This window comes from Lactuca saligna, chromosome 4 (genome assembly GCF_052625555.1).
Source record: "Lactuca saligna cultivar CGN05327 chromosome 4, ASM5262555v1, whole genome shotgun sequence".
Classification (NCBI taxonomy): Eukaryota; Viridiplantae; Streptophyta; class Magnoliopsida; order Asterales; family Asteraceae; genus Lactuca; species Lactuca saligna.
This window is the reverse complement of record NC_136420.1, coordinates 9,297,207-9,321,594: the sequence shown is the minus strand read 5'-3', so window position 1 is coordinate 9,321,594 and position 24,388 is coordinate 9,297,207. Positions and strand designations below refer to the sequence as shown.

Genomic DNA, 24,388 nt, shown 5'->3' with positions numbered 1-24,388 from the left:
TCTTATTATAGAAATCACATCATAGTTTTTTATTTTCTTCATTGTAGGAGAAGAGAAATCGACTCGGTACCATACCAATATAATGTTGGGTTAATCGGATATTAAGTCAACGAGCATTTTAGGAAAGTTAGATACTTAAGTTTTGTTTTATTGTTTTAGAATTTGAGTAGGTTTCTATTTCAATTAGTATATACAATTGTAATAGTTTGCTTTTTTAATAAAGAAAGAACCCATATTTTTGGTGAATCCTTTGGAATCAAGTAAATACTCTTTTTCCCTTCCGTTCTCTTTTGACCTTTGTTTTCTTTTTCTGATTGTTCGACGGTCCTTCCAACACAAGAAAACTATTTCGTGTTTTCTGTCTACATTTGGTATCAGAGACTAGAGCTCATGAAGACGTAGGGCGGCTGGTTTGGTGTGGTTAATCAAAGTCAAGAAAATTATGGATGCACACGACATATGGGAGATGGTTGGACCGAGGGTGTGTGAAAGAATCTCTAAGATTAGGAGCAATCAACAAAGATATGGATGTCAAGACAAGAAATGAATTGACAAACAAAACATGATGTCAAGATTATGGCGGTGGAAGTTCAAATCGTGTGGCTTTGGATCTAGTCAGGGAAAGGTTGTTAATTCGGGAAAAGTCTAGATGGTAATGAACATGTCCAACGGGATGCCATGTTACATGTTATGTGTGTTGTAAATGTAAACTAAAGGGTAATCTGGAATAGTTTAAAACAGAGTAGATAAGATTAATTGTATTTATCTTATAGTTGTTGTATTTATCCAGATCCGTTTGTTATCGATCTAGCTTTGTAATTGCTATCTATATAATGACAAACACACTCCTGTGGGAGATTCAAGCCAATAATTTCTGTTCTTTAACTTGGTATCAGAGCCTAGATCCAAAGGATCCCTCTCGCTAAAACTGCTTCATATACCCTTCTTCAATCAAAAGAATTCCCATGGCTACAACACTCATCAATTCCTCCAAAATTGCCACCGCAATAACCTACAGATTGACACGCACAAATTACCTTCTGTGGAAAGCACAGGTTGTGCCGATCCTAAGAGGTGTCAAGCTTTTCGGCTATCTTGATGGCACCACTCAAGCTCCAGCAAAGAAGGTCACGATCGACACAGGAGACGTTGCCATGCAAATCGATAATCCTGCGTATGAAACATGGTTCACTCAGGATTAGGCTGTACTTGGAGGACTACTATCGTCTATGATGGAAGAAGTTCTCTCACAACTCACCCGTTGTACAGAGACATCAAATCAGTTATGGACCTCTCTCCAAACCATGTTTTCGGCACAACACAAAGGTAATTCCATCCAAATTCGTACACAATTGTCTAATACAAAGAAAAGAGACATGAGTGCCTCTGAATATTACCAGAAGATAACATCATTAGCCGATACTATGGCTAACATTGGACACCCTATGAGGAGGTCATCGGATATATCCTAGCTGGACTAGGTCCCGGGCATGGTGATTTATTTACTGCAATCACAGTATTGAGCAACAATCAGGAAGTCAAACTTTCTGAATTTTATTCATACCTTGTCGCCCATGAAGCTCAATCAGCAGCTATGAATGGATCGACATAATTTGCCTCTTCTGAAAATGCTGTTACAAAGCAAGAACCCAGCAACCCTTGAAAACCTCAAGGAAATAACTTTGGGTACAGTAACTCAAACAACAATGGCAACCAACGCAACTACCGAAATAATGGTTATCGTGGACAAGGGCGTGGGAGAGGAAGAAGAGGCCCCCGGTGTCAGGTTTGTAGCATACCGGGACACATAGCATTGAACTGTCGAAATCGTTTTAACCATGCCTATCAAAATGAAGAATATCGAGGTGGCAACAGCGTCACTTATGGAAACTACAACAATGATCCAAATTGGTACCTTGACACGGGAGCAACGAATCATCTCACAAATGACTTGAATCGCTTGTCCATACCGGAGCGCTATCATGGGAAAGACCAAGTCCAAGTAGCTAATGGCACAGGTTTGCATATCTCTCATGTTGGTCACTCTAAAATTCAAAGTTTAGGACGACCCCTCATTTTTAAAAATGTTCTTAGAGTTCCTCATATTAACAAACATCTTCTTTTAGCAAATAAACTTGTTACTGATAATCATGTGTTTATTGAACTCTATCCAAATGTTTTCTTTGTTAAGGACATATGCACGAAGAAAACGCTTCTAATCGGTAAAAGCAAACGTAGACTGTTTCTGGTGCCCATACGTCATGCTCATCGATATGTTGGTTCAAGCACTAAAGTGTCGTCATCTCAATGGCATCAGCGTCTGGGTCATCCCACTTCAACAATTGTCAAGTCTATTTTAAAATCTAATAATTTAGGTGTGTCTTTAAAGAATGAATCATTAGTTTGTGATGCGTGTCAACGTGCAAAGAGTCATCAACTTCCTTATAAAAGTTCAAGTCATGTCTCTTCGTCTCCACTTGAGTTGATTCACACTGATGTTTGGGGACCAGCTCAAGTGTTTAGTGGTGGTTTTCGATATTATGTTAGTTTTTTAGATGATTTTAGTCGTTACACTTGGATTTATTGTATTAAATCCAAATCTGATGTTGAACCAATCTTTTATAAATTCCAAAAACATGTTGAACGTTTGCTTAATAACAAAATTTGTATTGTTCAGTCTGATTGGGGTGGTGAGTATCATAAACTTCATAAATATTTTCAGCAATGTGGTATATCTCACCGAGTTTCTTGTCCGCATACCTCACAACAGAATGGTATGGCGGAACGCAAACACCGTCACATAGTCGAAACTGGCCTAGCACTTTTAGCCCACTCCTATCTCCCAGTTTGTTTTTGGGATGAAGCTTTTCTCACCGCGTGTTATTTAATCAACTGAATGCCTAGTCAAACCACTCATAACTATACTCCCATCACTCATCTCTTAAACATTACACCTGACTACAAGTTCTTGCGCACCTTTGGGTGCGCCTGCTGGCCAAGTTTGCGTAAATACAACACTCACAAGTTGTCTTTTCGATCCACCATGTGTGTCTTCTTGGGATATAGTCCTATGCATTAAGGTTACAAGTGCTTAGATAAACAAACAGGTCGTATCTACATCTCAAGGGATGTAATCTTTGATGAGTCACGATTCCCTTTTGCAAACTCATCCTCTATTCCACCGCCTCTCTCGTCTCCCACTGTGTCTTTTCCTGAGTCTGAGCCAAACATAATGCATGACCACATTAGAAAATATGACTTATCGATGCTATTAGCTAACCCTATTCATGCAGCTGCAGCACCTATGACCGCTGGCATCTCCTCTACTACGGTGTCCCAACAACCACCGCTTCCTACTATTTCACCGCCAACATCAGCCACTAATGCAGCCTCCTATACCGGCGATACATCTCCAGATGTTCCTGCTGTGCCGCCCACCCTGCCGACCACCCCTTCACCAGCAGCGCCATCCCCAGCGCCTTCTCTGGAAAATTTATCGCCGCCACCAGGCCCCTCCGGTGTCACTACTCGAGGGAAAGCAGGAAAAATTTTCCCCAAACAATTTTCTGATGGCACCATTCGGTATAATCCAAGTCGGAGAGCGTTCTTTTCCATACCAACTTCACATCAAGATGCGTTATCTGAACCTCAGTGGCGTCGAGCTATGGAAGATGAATTTACAGCCCTCTACAGGAACAAGACCTGGACATTAGTACCCAAACCGGTTGGGTCCAACGTAGTTGGGTGCAAGTGGATTTTTAAAACAAAATTAAAACCTGATGGTTCTCTGGATAAGCATAAGGTACGACTAGTTGCTCGCGGATTTACACAGCAATATGGTATCGATTATCAAGACACTTTCAGCCCCGTTGTTAAACCTGCTACTGTTCGATTAGTGATTTCACTTGCGGTTTCCAAAGGTTGGCATCTTCGTCAACTTGATGTCAACAATGCGTTTTTACATGGGCTGTTACACGAAGAAGTCTACATGAGACAGCCTCTTGGATTCGAAGACTCCCATTTTCCACATCATGTGTGCAAGCTCCACAAGGCTATTTATGGTTTAAAATAGTCTCCTCGCGCATGGTTTGCCTGTCTTAGTGACAAGTTACATCATCTTGGTTTTCGTTCCTCCAAAGCAGATTCCTCCTTGTTTGTTTTTCATCAAGGCAGACATGTCATATACATGGTTGTGTACGTGGATGATATTGTTATAGCCGGCTCCTCTACAGTTCTTGTGGATCAATTGATGCACAATCTCTCATTATCTTTTCCTATCAAGGACCTTGGTCGACTTAACTACTTTCTTGGGATTGAGGTCACTCACAATTCAGGGGGAATTACCTTGTTTCAACATAATTATGCATCTGATCTCATACATCGTGCTCATATGGAGAATTGTAAGAGTGTCTCAACTCCTATGTCAGTTATAGACAAACTTGCACAAGACTATGGAAAACCGGTAAGTGATGATGATGTCTTTAAATATAGAAGTATGGTTGGAGGTCTCCAATATCTTACTCTAACTCGCCCAGATATTTCTTTTGCAGTAAATAAGGTATGTCAGTATCTTTGCAGACCTACTGATATGCATTGGGAGGCGGTAAAACGTATTCTAAGATATGTTAAAGGCACGATTAGCACAGGGTTAAACATCAGGAAGTCAGATTCGACACTACTTAGTGTTTTCACAGATGCAGATTGGGCTGGATGTTTGGATAATCAAAGGTCAACCGGGGGATATGCGGTATTTCTAGGTCCGAATTTAATATCATGGAGTTCTCGCAAGCAACCCACAGGGTCACACTCAAGTACGGAAGCGGAGTATAAAGAGTTGGCAAACGGTACGGCTGAAGTAACTTGGATGCAATCTTTACTCAAAGATCTTGGTGTTTCTCAACCAAGACCACCTGTTTTGTGGTGTGACAATCTAGGAGCCACATACCTAACTGCGAATCCAATGTTTCACGCAAGAACAAAACATATAGAAGTTGATTTTCATTTTCTCAGAGAGAATGTGGCAATGGGAGCTTTGGATGTTCGTTTTATATCTACGAATGATCAGATAGCAGATGTTTTTACTAAACCTGTTACTCGTAACATGCTCGAGAATATGAAGTGCAATCTCAACCTCGTCACGGTCAAGATTGAGGGGGAATGTAAACTAAAGGGTAATCTGAAATAGTTTAAAATAGAGTAGATAAGATTAATTGTATTTATCTTATAGTTGTTGTATTTATCCAAATCCGTTTGTTATGGATCTAGCTTTGTAATTGCTATCTATATAATGACAAACACACTCATGCGGGAGATTCAAGCCAATAATTTCTGTTCTTTAACTGTAAACAATCAAAATGTTGATAAAAGGCTTTGGATGTGACCGTAGTGAAGTTCGGGTGTCCGGAAAAGGTCGAGAATCGAGATGGTTCAAAAAGAAGGTGTTTAAACCCTCTTGTGAATGAATGATATGACCAATCCGATTAAGGGGGTGATTGTTGGGTTAATTGGATAGTAAGTCAAGAGGCATTTTAGGAAAGTTAGATATTTGAGTTTTATTTTATTGTTTTAGTGTTTGAACATGTTTTTATTTCAGTTAGTATATCTAGTTGTAATAGTTTGCTTTTTAACAGAGAAAGAACCATGTTTTTAGTGAATCCTTTGGAATCAAGTAAATACTCTTTTATCCTTCGGTTCTCTTTTAGCCTCTATTTTCTTTTTCTGGTTGTTTGGTAGTCCTTGCCACACAAGAATACTATTTCTTGTTTGCTATCTACATATAACTTTTGATCTGAGCAGTTGATGTTGAGGTTAAATTATATTTTGAAATATAGAATCTTCTTTAATGTATTTACACAAATAAAAGTATAAAAATAATGGAAGCTTTTGTTCAACCATAGAAATGTTGTATAAAGAAACGACAGGATATACCAACATATAAGGTTGTAATTAAACATATGAACCATTTCATCTATCAAAAAATTAGCGTGTCATAACTCATAAATTACTTCATATGCTTTTCATAGAATAATGAAAATTTCATCCCCTAAAATATGTTTTTTTTTCAAAACTTAGAACGTCATTTTCAAGTTAGGCAAACGATGAATTTAAGCCAAAATAAGAACAAATTTTGGTCACGAAAACTACAGTCTTAGAAAAGAAAAAAAGGGGATCGTTTTGTATGTGCATGCAATAATTGTAGTTGAATTTGTTATTTAATAACTGTATGTCTAGAACACAAGCTTTGAGTATAAAACCATTCAAGATGTTTGTCCGTAAGAGCTAAGACTATATGGATAATTGTTTTAAAGTTTTATATTATGGAGGATGCTAATATATTTTTTTGTCTAAAAATAAATGTTTAATTTTGACATGCATGATATTGCTTGTAAGGTCACGTTCATGCTCCATTTTCAATTATTACAAAGAGATTTGATAAAGAAAAAAGAATCAAGAAAGGAATATATTACAACCTACTTAGAGGAAAAATAAAGTATTTATTGAATTTTAAAGGAGGGAGTGTTTTCTAGGTGCCTAACTATATCAGCTATTATTTTATTTTATGAATTAGTTTTAGGATACAAGAGACCAAATAGGACCGAAGATTCATTGTCTAACAATGATCTAAGATATTATTCCGTTAATTAAACATGTATCATGTCCATTGGCATCTTCAAGAGTCAAGTCATGTAAAATAATCGTCTTTATGTCAAAACGTTTTCAAAATGTCGTAGAAAGATTTATTCTGTTAATGATAATATGTGAAATTAACTGGTTGTTAGCTTTTCATACGTAAGTTATTGCAGAAAATGATAACTTGGAAATAAAAAGCTAGAAAAAACGAAATAAGACATAGTTGGAGTCAATAATTATCTCATTATTCATACTCTAAAAGTCACAAGTGTTAAAATTGAAAGTAAAAAGTATAAAGACTTGAAATATTTGCAATAATAACGTAAAGAATAGAATATTGACTCAAATGAATATGAATTATAAACTGAAACAAAATTTGAAGTACATAATGACTCTTTTTTGTGCAATTCACATCCTTAAAATCAAACAAATAATTGGAACTATTGATATGTTGAGAATTGGTGACCATAATTAATAAAGTTTAAAAGTCAACACGACTTTATTACAACGCATGAAGCATGCATCACACATTTCAACCTACTTGACAAAAACCTTCTTTCTCATAACCAATGTCAATGCCTTACACAAAAATATGTTAATCGCCGACATCTAATCAAAATTATTATAAATAATATTTTTTATTATGTTATCCAAGAACAACATATATATATATATATATATATATATATATATATATATATATATATGGACTCATTTCATTTGAATCATAGACATTGACCATGTTAAATTGATCTTTTATATATATATATATATATATATATATATATATATATATATATATATATATATATATATATATATATATATATATATATATATATATATATATATATATATATATATATATATATATATATATATATATATATGTTATGCTTATACACAATGGTATAAACATAGAAGGAGAGATAGGTTTTTGATAGGTCTCAATCCCTAACCGGGCCCCGTTTGTCCATGATGGATGGTATACTTGCAGAAATGGTCAGCAGTTCGAGTCTCAGCGATTACAGTCTGGAATTTCTTTTTCAGTTTTGATTGGACTCCGTGCTTTTATCTTTAAAGGGTGCTCGGGGACATAGGATATACCTGTGGTGCAACAATTTATGTTACTTCTTAATATCACAAATAATTAGATAAATAACCAAATTATACGCTCCTTATATCACATAAAATTGTAATAAGTTTTATTGTTGTATAAGAGGTTAAATGTGTTGCATCTATGAAACACAATTTTATAGTTTTTCCAAATTTATGCAACAAATATAACAAAGTGGTTTCTTTCCGAGACAAAAACATAAACATGGAACATTATAACCGGAAATTAGTCACCTAATGAACGGCATGACGCCAGTTAAATTGCTTATTTATACAACAATATTTCACATTTTTTTTCAACAATTTATGAAACAATGTTTCATTTTTATATTGATTTATGCAACGTTTTGAGAGATGTCAATCAATACAGTAAGCGATTGATTATTGTTATTGTTATTGATTTCTTCTAAAAAGTCGGTTTATAGCCAACAATGTTTCATACTTTCACCAATTTATACAACAATGTTTCTTTTGCTACCACTTTATGCAACCATGTTTTAACCACTGTAAAATATTGCATTTTTTGGTCCTAAAGCCAAACATTGTTGAATGAATAAACTGAGAAACAGGTGAAATATTGTTGCATACATGCGCACTTAGCCCTTTGGCATTCTACAGTATAATCATGTAGGCAAAAAAGTTTAGAAGCAGAATGCGTATTTACCTTTTTCAACGTTAATCTGTAAAGAATCTAGAGTAATAATGCCATCAGTCAATGGAAGTAGCTCCAGTTTCACACTCACTGTGGATCGACCGGGAACACACCTGCTTCCAAATAATAATAATAAAAAAAAAAAAAACCCAAATCCATTAAAAAAAATAATTAAAAAAATAAAAAGTTAAAAGAAATGAGTCTTACCCTAGAGGAACTGTACTTTTGAACCACATATGTGTGCGACCAATATCAGTATTAGAAACGGGAACTATTTGGTCACTATCAACACGACATCTTTGATCTAACACTTTAGAAACAGAGCAGAGTCTATGAAGGGCAATATCGTCATTGCTCACTCTTTCATCAAACGGGGTCATTGGTGATGCGGGTGAATAGTTTAAGGACACCATAGAAGAGGTAAACGAAGGTGGGGCAACTAATGTTAATGTTAAAGCCTCATTCGTCAAATTCGAAGCCTCAAGAGTTAAAACCTAACCACAAATGGAATTATCAATATTCAATACGATGAGCTTTTATATTAATCTTCTGTAAATATATTTTTCGAATTATTAAAAAACCTGAATTGGTAAGTTAGGGATTGTGTTGTCTGATTGGAGAGTTTTTCTTGATGTTTGAGATGCAACGCTAACAGAGATCAAAATGTCCTTTTGAATATGTGGTTGCCAGTTTGTTGGCTGCTTAAAAAACAACCTCGATTCTGCATAATATGATAAAAAAACATATATTTATAATAAAATAAGCAAAGTATTATGAAGATTCAGAAATAGGGAAGTGGATTATTATTACCAGTATAGTTGGATGTGCATGATATAAGAAGTGCATATCTATTAGAAGGTGAGAGACCACGATCCACATTGGTGAGGGTGAACACACTTGATCGTGTGCTTCCAGGTTGCAACTGTGATAACTGATAACTTCTCTTCACTTGAGCATTACAACATGAAATTGATGTAACTGGTTTCAGAATGAAGGAGTGTTCTTCACCTTTCCTGTCAAACGAAAACCTAGTCAACCAAATTGTTTTGACTTTTCACTATTTGCCAAATGTCTAAAATAACCTTCAACAAAATTTTAAGATTAAAGATTAACCTGAGGGGTAAACCTGGCAAACCATGATTATTGCCAGCTTCAATGCATGTAATTGGTAGAGAGGAAGGGGTTCCATCTTTGGAAGACTCTTCACATATAACTGATATAGAATCCAAGTATATAACAATATCTGGTGCATGTGGAGGAGAAACATTCTGCATAATCAATGATTAATTAATTAACTCCTAATATGTATATTAACTTAAGATTATATTCAACTTAGAAGAGAAAGTTTGGACCTTAATTTGAACACAAAGAAGATCTTCTGTATTGCATTCAGCAGCAAAGCAACGAATCTCTAAAGGTTTTATAATTTCAATTTTCCTTCTCCACCTTCTACCAGGTATATAAATACCTTCAAGCCCACAACAAACAGAGAATCTTTCAGGCTCAAGTAAAACACCTCTGAAAGATAAAAGCTCTTCGTTATTTCTTTCAATCCCAGGGTTACTACTTGTTATGATCTGATTCCAATCATCTGGGCCCACATTTGATCTGGTTTTAGATGGAATTGATGACATTGAATGACTTCTGAAATGACCTAATAAAAAATTCTGAGATCCAAATGAGCTTGGGGAGTTGGGTTTTGTCAATGAGCTTCGAGCATTTGGATTGTGGCTCGTTTCTGGAAATGATGATAAAAAAGTAGAATTTTTAACAGGAAGTAGCCATTTCAAGAGATCTCCATATGGGTCTTCTTTTGGTTGACTCAAGTTTTCTGAAGTCAATATTGTTGACTGATGTTTTCTGAATTGAAGGATTTCGAGAACTGGATCATTCAGAAACTCTACACCAATGTTTACCTGTAAAAGCACCTGCATCCTTCCAAACAGAAAAAACAGAATATAAATAAGTAATACAAAGATTAAAAAAAAACATTTGATTATAATGATGTTATAATTTATAAATGTTGTTTATGAAACATACCACTATGTCTCCATTAGGAAGCAAGCTACATTTGACATCATTTTTTGCAACTCCACCTGAGGTACTAGTATCAAGACTTTCTCTATCAAGTGATGTATTTATAGAACTAGAAGGGTTCTTATTAACATCTTTACTGGATTCCATCTGAAGAAAATGTCCTCCAATTGCTGCTGTTGATCCTTGAACTGTTGAATTGGTTTTCCTTTTTGACCAAAGAACTTCATCTGACTCAGCAATTCGAGCAAAAAAATGAGAATTCCTAAATCTTTTTAACAATTCTTGAGGATTTACTCTGTCTTTTTCCTTGCTGAGAGCTGAGTCACCAGCTACATTTGTGGATAAGGTTGCTAGGATATGAATTTGTTCACCTGGGTTTCAAAATATGCAATGTCTTAACACAAAATGGAAAGAAAAAAAGAGAATAAGTTGCTCACTTGAAAGATAAAAACATGACTATGTTTAGAGATGAATAGCTACCTGGAAAAACAAAGGAACGATCAAAGGATTTGAATGATAACATATCTGATTCTTCATTCCAATCATCAGGAAGCTCCTCTGTGAAAGGATTTAACAGAAATGATGATTCATATTTATGCATATAGACTATTACTGGATAGAGAAAAATAAAGTAATCAAGAAAAAAAAAGTATGAAGACATACTGCATGGAATGGTGATAAATCCTTCGTCTTCATGAACATCAAGGTGTTTATCTACAACATTTAAGCGATTATTTGTATTCCAGCCCCCCAGTATTTCTTGTCTACTCCTAGATCCTTCACTTCTTCCTTCATAATCACTGGCAGATGACCTTTTTGCTACAAGATCATCTAATTTTGCAGCTAGCTTCATGTTGTTTTATTCTGCTTGAGGTTCACTCCTCTGAAATTCAAATGATAAGCTTTCTTGAATTGACCTCTAAACAAATAGCAGGATTTTAAGCTGTTATGCATGCTCAGTTGAATATTAGTCTATGTTGTTAACAACTTAAGCTAGTCTCATGAATCAATTTATCAAGATAGAAATATAAGCTTAAACAGTTGAACCCATTTTGACACCATTTGTTATGGTCAAAATATATAACTGTATAAGGCTTTTGGAAAGTACCTAAGTGTTTGAAATTTATATGCATTAAACTTTGTCTATCCATTTATACACATTACCAAGAACACCTATATTTCTCTTAATTCTTTATTAACTTGGCAAACATTTGTTAACAGGGGCTAACCATCAAAGTTCTCACTTCTGTTTGTCTTTAATTTCATTAACCTCTCAATTAGTTTGACAATGCAGAGTATTAGTACCTATATCTACCAAAAAAGAAGTTGGTGAAATGCTGAAATATCATGGAACTTTACATCATCTGTTCTTAGAACTCAAACGCTTAGAACATTAAACACATTTTCCTTCTTAGTATTTGGCAGCTGTTACATCATCTGTTCTTACACGGGACTGATTTTGCTCCAATTCAAATCAGCTTCATTTCAGTTCCATTCAGATTGTTTCTGATTAACATAGAAACTGAGAGTAATTAACACGCCAACTAAAAGTGAGATTCTGTATCGTATGCCCTTGACACTTCCATTCAAACTATTTCTCAATCGAGTGATGTGTGACGTGCTTTAGATTATCATTATCAATCGACATTTATCGAGACCGATCTTCTTGATCCATAATACGTATTACTTAAATTATTCGAGTGGAGTAAGAATTAGGGTTTTAAGAAAGAGCTAATTACGATATATGTTTGTACGATAACACAAAATTGCATGAGAAATGTCTAGAAACGATCACAAAGGAGGGTAGGGAAGCAAACCAATCGGAGATCATGCCGGAAAAGAGAAGTCTCGCCAATCGATTCAGGTAAAATAAACTGATGCAGTGAATCTACAAGACCAGTGACAAAACTTCAAAGATTTGTAGAAGTCGTTTGGTGGAGAACCGGAGATTTCCGTATAGTCTCCACATGAACGCACTATTAAACGTTTTTCTTTCCTCGCATACTTCTATAAAAAAAAAAATTATTATATTAAATATTTTTAAGAGTGTTGAATTTAAACACGCAAATTACCTTAAATGTACTCTATTCTTTGATACAATTTTGTAGCCGTTAACCAAACTTGTAGTACATTTGCTAATTTTGCATTTCATTAGCCTATTTTGTAGCCCATTTGTTAATTTCATGTGTATGCCTTACGAGTTATGATACGAGTTACGAAATCCATTACTATTTTTGAAAACCCCTAAATTTTTGTTTAGATTATGGAAAAAGGTTGATTAACTAGATTTGTTTTTTTTTATCATATAACAATATATAAAATCAACACATTTGTATTTTACAAAAGTAACCCCTTTGCTTTGTCCCTTCAAAAATACTTGTTGAGAAAACATTGTATATAAAGTTATAAACTCATACACTGAACTAACACTCACATATAATATAAACACTGCATATAAAACAATATAATGCATGATATTAACTCATACGTCCAAATCCCAAGTCAACTAATCAAAAGTTACGTTTTCCTCTAAGGTAGTGTTTTCCCTTAAAAAACATACTTGCCAACTAGCACAAGGCACATAAGGCAAATATAGGACTTAAGAACCTAAATACCAAGTAAGATGGAACCACTACCATATATATGTACCACTCAAGGGTTTGCAAATCCTAAGAGCCTTTTTGTTAAGACATTTTAGAATTTTTCAATAACACACACTTTCTTTTTTGTTGGATATCTAAGTCTCGTACAATTGTTCGGATCATACTTTGTTACTTCGCCCATAACACCTTATGAAGGAATGTAAGGTGTACATGATTTATGGAATAACATAGCACCTTATGAGTAAATGTAATTGCAATGTGTACATGGTTTATGCAACAATTTAAATTGCCTCGTAATCGAACAATAAAATAATTAATCTCTATAAATCATTTTATACCGTTTGTCCACCAACCGTAACGGTCTCCCTGTTTTTGAGGTTATGTGAGAGAGGACCCTTCTTTGGCAATGATGCTAAGCAGCCTCTATGGAGCTAGACCGTAACTCTTTCTCATGACCATCCTTAAGGAGCTCTTAAGATTTGAACTTTGGTCAATGGGTTAGTAGGCTCATCTTCGAGAGGCCTTACCATGTGAACTTGGGTCTATAAATCACTTTGTTGTATTTAAATCAAACAATTAAGGAGGTGTTTGGGATTATTTTTAAAACAACTTATTGATTTATTAATTTTTTGAAAAGTTAAAAAAAATATTTGGCAAACTTAAAAACAATTTTGAAAATAGTTTTTTCATTAGCTTTAAAAAATACTTTTTAAAAAATATGTAAATTTTGGTTTTTTGAAATTGTTTTTGACTTTTTAACCAAAGTAACTTTTGAAATGAGTTTTTAAACCAAATACTTTTAAACTTATTGAGTTATTGACTTTTTCATCATAAAAACTAATCCAAACGGTTTTAAAAAAATTCATTTTAGAACCACACCTTTTATCTAAAAATGTTTTTAGAGTTCAAATAGCACTCTCAAACACCCCCTAAATACTGACACCCATTAAATCAGTTTGATTCATGTGAACTAAAAAAAACAAAGACTTATCACCCCTGTCATTGTATTGTCTTTAAATCACACAATTAAATACTTATACCATTTAAATCACTTTATTATATTTAAGTCTCATAGTTAAATATTCATACCTTTATCTTATTTTCTTGTATTCATATCACACAATCAAAGACTCGCAAACTTTAAGTCCCAAATTAGTGGATTATCTTTAAAATCACAATCAAAGGCTCACCCATTCATATATTAAAATTAAATTTGTATGCGGCAGTCACATTCACATATTAAAACTAAATTTGTATGCGACAGTCATAGTAGTTATCACAAAAGATAACATATATGATGTCAATATGGTACATGTGCTTGGAAAAATAAAAATACTATGTACTCACCTCAACTTATTCATATATTAAAATTAAATTTGTATGCGATAGTCATAGTAGTTATCACAAAAGATAACATATATGATGTCAATATGGTACATGTGCTTGGAAAAATAAAAATACTATGTACTCACCTCAACTTATTCATATATTAAAATTAAATTTGTATGCGATAGTCATAGTAGTTATCACAAAAGATAACATATATGATGTCAATATGTTACATGTGCTTGGAAAAATAAAAATGCCGCCCTACCTAAACCAATCATCATATCGGTCCCTAGGCCCCATTGCTGGAAAGGCTCGGCTTCAAAACCGTACGTGGAGCTTCCGCCTCATACGGCTCCTCTAGGGAGAGAAGCTGGTAAAGTAAAGACAGACTCTTTCGAAAGTAATGGTGGCTAGGAATGGCTTCAGTCAGGTCATCGATCATCACATAATAAATCAAGGGCTTTCGCCAAAAGAGGAAAACATTTTTTTTTCAAATAAAAATACTATGTACTCACCTCAACTTAGATATCTTTCACCTCAACTTAGATATCTTTTCTGACAATTTAAAAGTCATAACTTATAACTCTTTTTCATCTATAGAATATCATTTTATCATCTATGAGTCATAACTAACACATATAAGACTTATAACTTATATTTATGAAATTTACCAAAAGATCATAGTAGAAAATTATTTTAAACATCATCAAACCATAATATTAAAATGTATCAAAACCGAGTCATTGGAAAAATGGTGTATCAAATCATCATAATCACTTGGAGTTTTAAAATGTCAACATAGATGCGTGTACAATACAGCCAAGTTGGAGCATTCCATTGCCGAAAACACAACCTAAAAATATTTAATCTACATCTATAAGAATAACGCTTATTAAGTTCTACAAAGTACCACACACCACAATACACATACAATGCATACAAACTAGGGGTGAGCATGGTGCGGTTCGATGCGGTTTTGTATAAAACCGCAATCGCAACCGCAAATTGCGGTTTTTTAAAACCGAAAACCGGAAATTTCGGTTTGATCCGGTTCGGTTTTGTGATTTTCGGTTAAAAAGGTGCGGTTTTTCATGTTCAAAACATAAAATTTAGTCGACTTTCATTTATTTCAAGATTTTCGTCGTAAATAAATCACAATTTTGGTCCATATTTATTCTTTCAAGTTGCATTTTATTATGTTATATTGAATTCATTTCATTCAAATAATTAACAATATGTCTAGCATTTACTAACCACCATTTACACACCAAAAACTAAACAATAAAAATCGTAAGATGATAAAATTGATAATTTATTTTATTAATTAAATATAAGTATTATAAATATTTAAATAATATATTAAATTATGCGGTTTGCGGTTATTTCGGTTAATTTGGTGCGGTTATTAAACATAAAACCGAACCGCACCTTAATTTTTCGGTTTTTCAAAATTAAAAACCACATCATCAGTTTTTGTTTCGGTTTCGGTTATTCGGCTTCGGTTTATGTGGTTATTTCGTTTTTTTTTTTTGGTATCGCTTCGGATTCTGCTCACCCCTAATACAAATAATGCTCTCAGCTCTAGTGTCGGTCCACCCAAACAGACAGTGACTAATGGATCTAGTACACATCTAGTCATAACGACGTCTAAAAACTCTTATGCATGTCTAGTCATCCTAGCAGTTAACAGATATAGTGCATGTCTAACCTTGGCACGAGTAATCTAGGCTCTCGGCTTTGGTGTCGATCGGCAATTAACTCCTTAAACATACTATGTTGATATATCATGCAACCAATCAATCAAACAATCAACATGAAAACGAGTACACAAATTACTTGTCTAATCAACATACTATAATACCACTATATCCTATTATACAACGATACATAGCGTAACATATAATATAGATATATAACTCACATGAACTGACAACTGAAGAATCACAACTATACGCGTACACTCGCAATTCAACCTTGGTCTATAGCTCAAAATCCACCAAATTGACTAAAAGTCAAAATGATCAAAAAGTCAACATTTAACTTGGTAAAAGTCAATGATTAGTACTTAGTAGTCAACGGTTTGTTGATTGTTGACTTTCATCATTAACAGTTAACTTTTTGACCTTTAACAGTTGACCTTCTAACCAGTTTGACTTTTTGTCAAACTTTGATGGATTTGAATAAACCGAGGTTTGGCCTCTATTTTGCTATTAGGTGGTTTGTAATAGCCATATCTTTGTGTAGATTGTTATGAATTTGTGATTTCTTTATTAAAGTGAGTTTTCTCACTGTACTATAGAGGTGATAGTATTGTTACTCTGTTAGAGTACATATGTATGATTAGACTAGTATAGCCTTTTGTATGTTGATTGATAGTCATAATATGCAATGATGACTGACCGAAGAAAGGTTGTGGGTCTATAGGCGATGACTGATCGATAAAAGACCATGAGTACAGGGGTGATGACAAACTGAAGTTAGATCGTAAGTCTACAGGTGATGAAAAATCGACGATAAGTCTTGAGTCTGGTAGATTGACGAAAGGTTGTGGGCTATCAGGTGGTATACATTGTATGTGTTAAATTATGTATGTAATGAAATGTATAGTATATTGTGGAACTCACTAAACTTTGTTCTTATACTTTTAAGTTAAATATACCAATCTTTATCGCAATTGTAGAAAATATACCAATCTTTGCTGCATTTTGTCTCTCTTTATCGCAATTATAGAAAATATACCAATCTTCACTAGAAGATAACCTGTAGAAAATACGGAATAAGGGAACATAAGGCTCAACTTTTTTTTGCCTTACGTAGGAGTTCAAATGCAACGGTTTTGAACATCGCATTTGGCTTTAGTTGGCTTATGTGTATAAAATAGTGAGATAATAAATCTTCAAGAAACTAGGAGACTGGGAAACGAAGGCTTGCCTTCCATAGTTTTGATATAAATACCCACTTTATCTAGAGGTGGATCCTTGATATGCTAAGTAGGAACAGGTAGAAGAACTCTATCCGACGGATGCAATCCATATTGGCTAGCCACCCTTTCTGAACCTGCTTGTGAAAGAGTTGAGAATATGTCTTCTGTACCCAGTTCACGAGCCATCTTCTCATTACTCATGTTTTGTTAGATATTTGGTAAGTGTGGTATGTGATTGTTAATTCAGACTCTTTGCTCTTTTTGATAGATGTTATATATATGTGGTATGTGATTCTCTACAGTTGTATGCAAAGATTCCTTCTCCCACTTGACGCATCGACCTATACATGTCACTCTTTCCAATGACAATATTGTCTATATTATTGATATTGACATGTGCATGCAAAGATTCCTTCTCCTAGTTGACATCAAACTATGCATGCCAATTCTAATTAACATTGATCTATGCATGTCAAGATTCTTTATATGGCACATTTTACTAGGTTATATGTATATTAGGTTTCTTGTTGAAATTAAATGTATATGGTTTGTTTTTCTCAAACACATATGGATGTTGGAGTGACAATACGGGAATATTATTAAGTATAAATTGAAATGTGTGTTGCCCATATCAATTCATAATGGGGGGGCTGACGACAAGCATATTGTGGAGTCTTACGGACATAAGTGACGGACATAAGTGATGGATAAAAGTGACAGATAGAAATGATGAACAGAAATACATGTCCCAATGAGCATGGCCCAAAGTGCAAGTCCAAAATGCATGACCAAAAATGCATAGCGGCCTAAAATGCATGGCCCTCTCATTTTACTTTTATATTTAATTGTGTCACACTCATACAATATATATATATATATATATATATATATATATATATATATATATATATATATATTGTAACTTGTTGTTCAAAATGTGTTGGTAGAGCATATCAGAATATCTTAAGCTAAAAGATGATCACGATTCAAACTGGTTTTTTTTTTTTGGAAACGGCAAATATATTAAAAAAGAACCACTGCCAAGCAAGTAACTAGCGTAGGATCAACAACAAAAACATAAACAAAGTACAAAAGTAACAAGAACAGATACAAAGTTAACACATATGGAATGGGGATGTCACCCAATCACTCCATTTATAGATTTCACCGCTACCCCTACTTTTGATCCATAGGTACACCGATGATTTAATGAAGTCCAAACCTTTGGAAGGGCTAGTGAATATCGATTTGAATAGTCTATCATTTCGATATTTCCATAGATTCCATATCATTCCATAACTGATAGCAATAAACCAACTATTCTTTTTTGGGTTGTTCCCCTAGGTATTAATAAAACTGATTGTATCACCAAGATTTTTAAATGAGCTCTGAGATATGCCACACCATTTGAATATTTCTCTTCTTATCTCGCATGCGAATGGGCATTGCATCAAAGTGTGGTCAACACAGTCGAAACCGGAGATGCAAGATCCATAGCTTGATGATTCAATTAACACGCCCCTCTCTTGTAGTACCTTTACTGTCAGAATTCTCTTATGTACCGATCGCCAGACAAAACATATTACTTTTATTGGAATTTCTTTGTTCCACATGAGGTGAGGGGAAGAAACATGTGTTGTCACCTGTTGGTCAAATCTCCTTCTTAACGCTCCAATTGTGAACTTTCCATCAGCATCAAGTAAGTTGCTCCACCTATCTTCACCGCTTGAAAGTTGGATTGAGTTCAGATCTCTTTGATGATTGGATAGATTTGTGCTAATCCAACAGTTCTCGGGCGTGTATTCCAGTTGCCCACGAATTCACCTTCGTAAAATCTATCTGCTACTGCACATTTTTTCCTTGATTCTAAGTTAAAGAGTCTTCTTAATTCGGCTGACATGTAATTATATCTTATAAATAGCCAAGGTTTGTTGTCTGTGAAAAAGGCAAAAAAAAAAAACTCTAATATCCTACTTTCAGCTTTGACCGATTTTTCTCGTTGAAAACTGTGACATCCCCCATTTCACGGCCAGAAAATACCGATTTGTTTATGCTTTGTTTTATAAAATCAAAGTAATCATTTGATTAAAAGAGTTGGAGAATTTGTTCCCAAAATAAAATATGATAAAATAAAATTTATCAAAGCATTTCGCAGATAAATGTATTTTCATTAAATAACAAAATCTCAGGACGTCATGTTCCGATACAGACCAAAAGCATAAATAATATAAAATAGACCTCACAACAGTTATTTATAACTACTGATCTATAATCCAAAATCTCTCGTCAAGTGCTTATACTCTTGTGTCATTACCTGTAACGCAAAGAAAATTGAGTGGGTCAGGCTTGGGAGCCTGGTGAGCATATAGGGTTTTCAACCGGCAATAATATAATTATTATATTTAATCATCATACAATCAACCCAATTAGCCATGCCCATTATCTTCGCTTAATCTTCCCTAAAGATATTATCCTAAGGGTCATCTCCTATATCATATATACCTCTCATCTCCTTACATATTATTTCCTTATATGTTTTTTCCTAAGAACTTTTCCTAAGGATCATCGCCTACATCGCATAGACAATACTAATTCGGGGATCACTCCCTCAATATGTGTCTAGTAAGGGTTAGGGTATCATCGCATGATTATGCAGCCAGAACATCACCTGGAATCGTAAATCATAATAAGGGTTAGACTATCATTGCATGAATATGTTGAATTAGTGTCTAAGCCTGTAACCATATTTGGTAAATACTTGACCCGGTTATGCATAGTCCTTTTGGGTTGCCTTCACCGAAACAACTTGAATGGAGAAATAAATAGAGAAAGAGGTTATTATGATTTATTAATATGTTATAAGAATAATATATTAAAGGAGAAATCATATTTGTTTAATTAATATTGGTCAATAATTAATTAGGAATTAATTTTGTGATCAAGTGTAATTAACTAAACTAGAGGGGCTGAATTGTAATTATGTGATAGTTGCAAAATAAGGCAATGGTTATCCTTGGAGGAGGGTGGACGAATTCAAGGGATTGGATATCCTTGAAATCGTCCATATGGTCCAAGGGATAAGGGTTATCAAGGTTTATCTTATGGTTGCTTGGTGGGCAAGTAACTAGATAAGGATAATGTAACGCCCGCGTTTCCAGGTTAGGCATTATCATTGATATAATAGTCTACGTTAACCATTGTAACTCTCTTTGAAGTATTAATGATGAAATATTTGAGAATTATGTGAATTACGTGAATTATGTGTTTATTTTCTTAATTATTATAATTTAATGAATTAAGAATAAAGTAAGCGTCAAAATAAAAGTATGAGATGAGCCCGATATCTTTGCATAAATATGTAGTGGTCAAAACAAGGATTCCGAAGATATAAAGAATGCCGAAATCCGAGTTATAACGAAGAAGTTATGATTTGTCGAAGTTTCGCGACAGAACCTTAGTGATCTAAACGAAATTCATAGAGTTCGTTAAACCGAGAACGTGCATAAAAAGAACGCCAAAATCTGATTTTGTATGAGGAAGTTATGATTTTTCGAAGTTTCGACTTAGCAGTTGCAGCCCGAATACTCAATTTGAGATCGAGCAGTTTTTAGCCAAAACAATCTATATGAGAATCGAAGGTCTCGTTAATAGTAGTGAAACGATAAAAAGATAGGCGAAAACGGATGTCGGATGAAGAAGTTATGAATTTATAACAGAGTTTTCCTATCTCGGCCTACTAAAAATAAATAATAAAAATAAAGTCAAAATTTGCCGACGGAGTCTAAAAGAAAGTTGTAGATCGTAGTCTCACCTACGTGTGGATATAAAGAACGTCGAAAACGGAGTTCGTATGAGGATGATATGAATTTTTGAAGTTTATTAAATATTTTCGATATTTAATTTAAATATAAATTATCCAATATTATCCAAGGGGGGGAGTCAACGAGTTGATCCTCATTACGCCCAGCGTAATTTCAGATTACGCCCAGCGTAAATCGAAGTTCCAGCCCCTATAAAATGATGTCGAGGGCAACCGAGTTCTTTGCTCATTTCTTCCTTTTTTCTCACGTTTTTGCATCGTTTTTCGTGCAAGAATTATCTCGAAGCCCCGGTATCATTCCCGAGCCCCGAAGATCCCGAGAAGGGCAATTCCCGAGCCGAAGCTCTGCCCGCGAGGAGTCCGGTTTCTGTGAAGATCTTCCAGATCTGCCGAATAATACTACTTCTATAAGCCGTAGTGCTGTCCGATCATCTTCTGATCAAGTGAGTGTGTGGTTACTTTCTTCTAACGCATAATTATGAAGTATTTTATACGAAATACATGTTATGTGTATATTTTGTGTTATATGTGTGAATCTATATTCACTTTCTTCTATCTCATAGATACGATTTATTCTCTATGAAATACGTGTTATGTGTATGTGTCTCATCTGTTGTTTTGGAATATGGATTGAATGAGAATGCTATACAGGTTTTAAACTATGTATAAAAATATATATTTTTATCTACTAATATGTCGTGTAGAACATGGGTAAATAGTTGACGTGTGATAAACAAATGAGAGGCCTCGATGTTGTTTTTTATTCAGTCATCTAGCGGAGTTTAGATGACGACCACAGACTTTTCTAGACAGTCCTGTGGAACGCTAGCAGGTTCACCACCTGTAGGTGTTAATGAACTTGGGTGTTCATTCGCTGTACTCCATCCCCCTCATGGTTGCCTTATTTGACATATATTGCCGGGAAACCCCCGAATGCATTTGTTGTCGCCCCGATGAAATATTCTAAGACTAGGTCCCTTGTGTTAGTTGTTTTAGGGACGTAAAGTGAGAATAACGGGAATAGGTAATTGGGTTATTATTGGTTGGTGGAATTAAATATAATTATTTATTGTGGGTTGAAAACCCTATATGCTCACCAGGCTCCCAAGCCTGACCCACTCAGTTTTATTTGTATTACAGGAAGTGGCGCAAGGGCATAAGATGGATGAATCATCAAATTGTTTTGTTTACAAGTCTGTATATGTATATATTTATTGAATGAGTTGTAATGTTATCGTTTATTCTTGATGGTCTGTATCGGAACATGTCATCTCGAGTTTTGATTATATAATGAAAATACATTTTTTTTATGAAATGCTTTGGTAAATATTATTTTATCACGTTTTGTTTTTGGGAACAAATTCCGCAACTCTTTCAAATCAAAAGGATTTACTCTGAAATTATTTTAAAAGCATAAATGAAAATCGGTCTTTTATGGCCGAGATTTTGGGGATGTCACAGATAAGGACTGAAACCCTAATCCTAACCCTATATAAAGACCCCTAGGCCTTGAGAAATCGTCCCACTTCTTCCCAAGAGATCCTTAGGCCGATTTCTACCTCTCATCTTCTCTCTTTATAGCCTCTCCAATTGCATGTGGTGTTTGTGAGCCATTAGAGGCACTACACTTGTGGTGCTTGCTTTCAAGACTTAGGGTTTGAAGATTTAAGTTGTTATTACAATATAACAACAAGAGGTATGTAATCTAACCTTATATGTGAATTTCGAAAATAGCAACATACTTTAGGGTTTTATTCATGTGTTCATAAAGTTGTATACCTAATAGTGAAAACATAGATCCAAACTTAGGGTTGCATGCACACATATGATTGTTTGTATAAAATCCATCAGTGGTATCAGAGCCTTTGGTCAACTTGTTTTCAGTTAGTATTATTCAATTGTATGAACTTGACAAATTAGGGTTTATAGCCAATAAACCCTTAGAGGCTAAAGATTTCGAGATTAGGGTTTCCTAACCCTAATTTGCGAAAATCTTGAAGGGTTTTTTGAATCCCTTCCTTTTAACTCAAGATTTCGAGATATAGGGTTTGCAAGCCCTTAGATTTCGAGATTTTTCTCCTTCCCAAGATAAGATCCTAAATTTGAGGGATTTGGATAATCTCATATCTTGTAATTATCTCTTAATTGTTAAATATGGTAATTAAAGATTTTGAATTATCCCCTCCCATTATTTTCGAAAATTAGAGGGATAAAAGGGATTAGGATAATTTGATTTATTAATTGGTTCATCCTTTAAGATTTAATAATCCCTTATGATTTAATAATTTGAATTACTAGTTTAATTGGAGATAATTATTAAATCAAGAGTTTTAATGTTTAAAATTTTAATTTGAATGGTATTAAATTCCGAAAATTTTAAATTGAAGATTAAAACCCTAGTATTTTGAAATGTTTAAAATACACCCTATACTATTATATTATTACAAGCTTAATATATATATATATATATATATATATATATATATATATATATATATATATATATATATATGTATAATTAAAATGCTAGTCTTACCGTTAGTAGGCCTCATTCACGAAGCCGGTCTATAAGGTGGGTATAAGGTTGCTGCCTATAAAATAGCGCTTAATGGGTGTACACTCACACCCACCGCTTGCTTGACTGGTGGAGGGTCGTTAGCTGAATGGGTAAGATAGGGAAATCTTCTCCTCATTAATAAGTATAATGAATATAAATAAAGTAACTAAACTTTTTTTAAATTCCCAATCCTAGTTACTTTAGGCAAAAGTGAAATTGATGCAATCCCATGAAATTACACTTTACACCCTTGCTAAGAAGTTAGTGGAGCGTGTGTGGTTTACCGGCACACTAATTGGTTCTAAGCAAAGGTGGTAAAGGGTGATTCATTGTTTGTCATAGTTCGATGGAGCGTGTGTGGTTTACCGGCACATTGAATAGGTGATTGTAACAATGAAGGCACCATTTAGATTTGCATGGTTATTCACACCCACTTTGTGATCCTCAGCATCCCAGTCACAAACGAGAGGGGCATATCGAGATTTAAACATGCCATTGAAAGGTTCAATGAATCTCCAATAAAATCTAGGAATTCTCAATACATTTAAAACCTAAGCCTATGTTTTTCATGATGAAGAATTAGTGAATCGTCATTCACTTACCTCCAAATTATTTGCGTGTTGGATTACGGCATCCCTTTTCTAATATGTGAATAATGTTGTTGGATCCTAGCCCTAATTTTTCATTTTGGGTGTTTAATTATGGATTCAATTCTAATCAA

The 24,388-nt window shown here is 34.3% G+C and overlaps 1 protein-coding gene across 3 annotated transcripts; it reads right to left on the bottom strand.

Annotated features, from left to right (window-relative positions):
• Window positions 1–7,503: 7,503 nt before the first annotated feature.
• On the bottom strand, window positions 7,504–12,423 carry LOC145041172 (uncharacterized). 3 transcript variants are annotated; one of them, XM_078989123.1, is made up of 11 exons: window positions 12,253–12,423; window positions 11,099–11,354; window positions 10,916–10,993; window positions 10,439–10,806; window positions 9,751–10,326; window positions 9,512–9,666; window positions 9,209–9,411; window positions 8,980–9,119; window positions 8,606–8,892; window positions 8,411–8,511; window positions 7,504–7,737 (listed from the first exon to the last, which is right to left on the bottom strand). In XM_078989123.1, exons 2-11 carry the CDS (start codon window positions 11,286–11,288, stop codon window positions 7,649–7,651), a joined length of 2,187 nt encoding a protein of 728 aa, XP_078845249.1. In that variant the 5' UTR covers window positions 11,289–11,354; window positions 12,253–12,423; the 3' UTR covers window positions 7,504–7,648. The 3 variants fall into 3 exon arrangements, with proteins under 3 accessions (XP_078845249.1, XP_078845250.1, XP_078845248.1); XM_078989124.1 differs by lacking the exon at window positions 12,253–12,423 and adding an exon at window positions 11,741–12,217 and having other exon boundaries at window positions 11,099–11,318; XM_078989122.1 differs by having other exon boundaries at window positions 7,505–7,737; window positions 11,099–11,318.
• Between the last annotated feature and the right edge of the window lie 11,965 nt (window positions 12,424–24,388).

What these genes read in the sequence shown, in the direction of transcription:
- LOC145041172 (XM_078989123.1), bottom strand. Translation starts at nt 11,288, where the DNA reads ATGAAGCTAGCTGCAAAATTAGATGATCTTGTAGCAAAAAGGTCATCT. An exon ending in TCGTTCCTTTGTTTTTCCAG is followed by an intron (nt 10,807 to 10,915) that starts GTAGCTATTCAT and finishes TTTGAAACCCAG; the next exon opens with GTGAACAAATTCATATCCTA. An exon ending in ACAGATTAACGTTGAAAAAG is followed by an intron (nt 7,738 to 8,410) that starts GTAAATACGCAT and finishes GTTGCACCACAG; the next exon opens with GTATATCCTATGTCCCCGAG.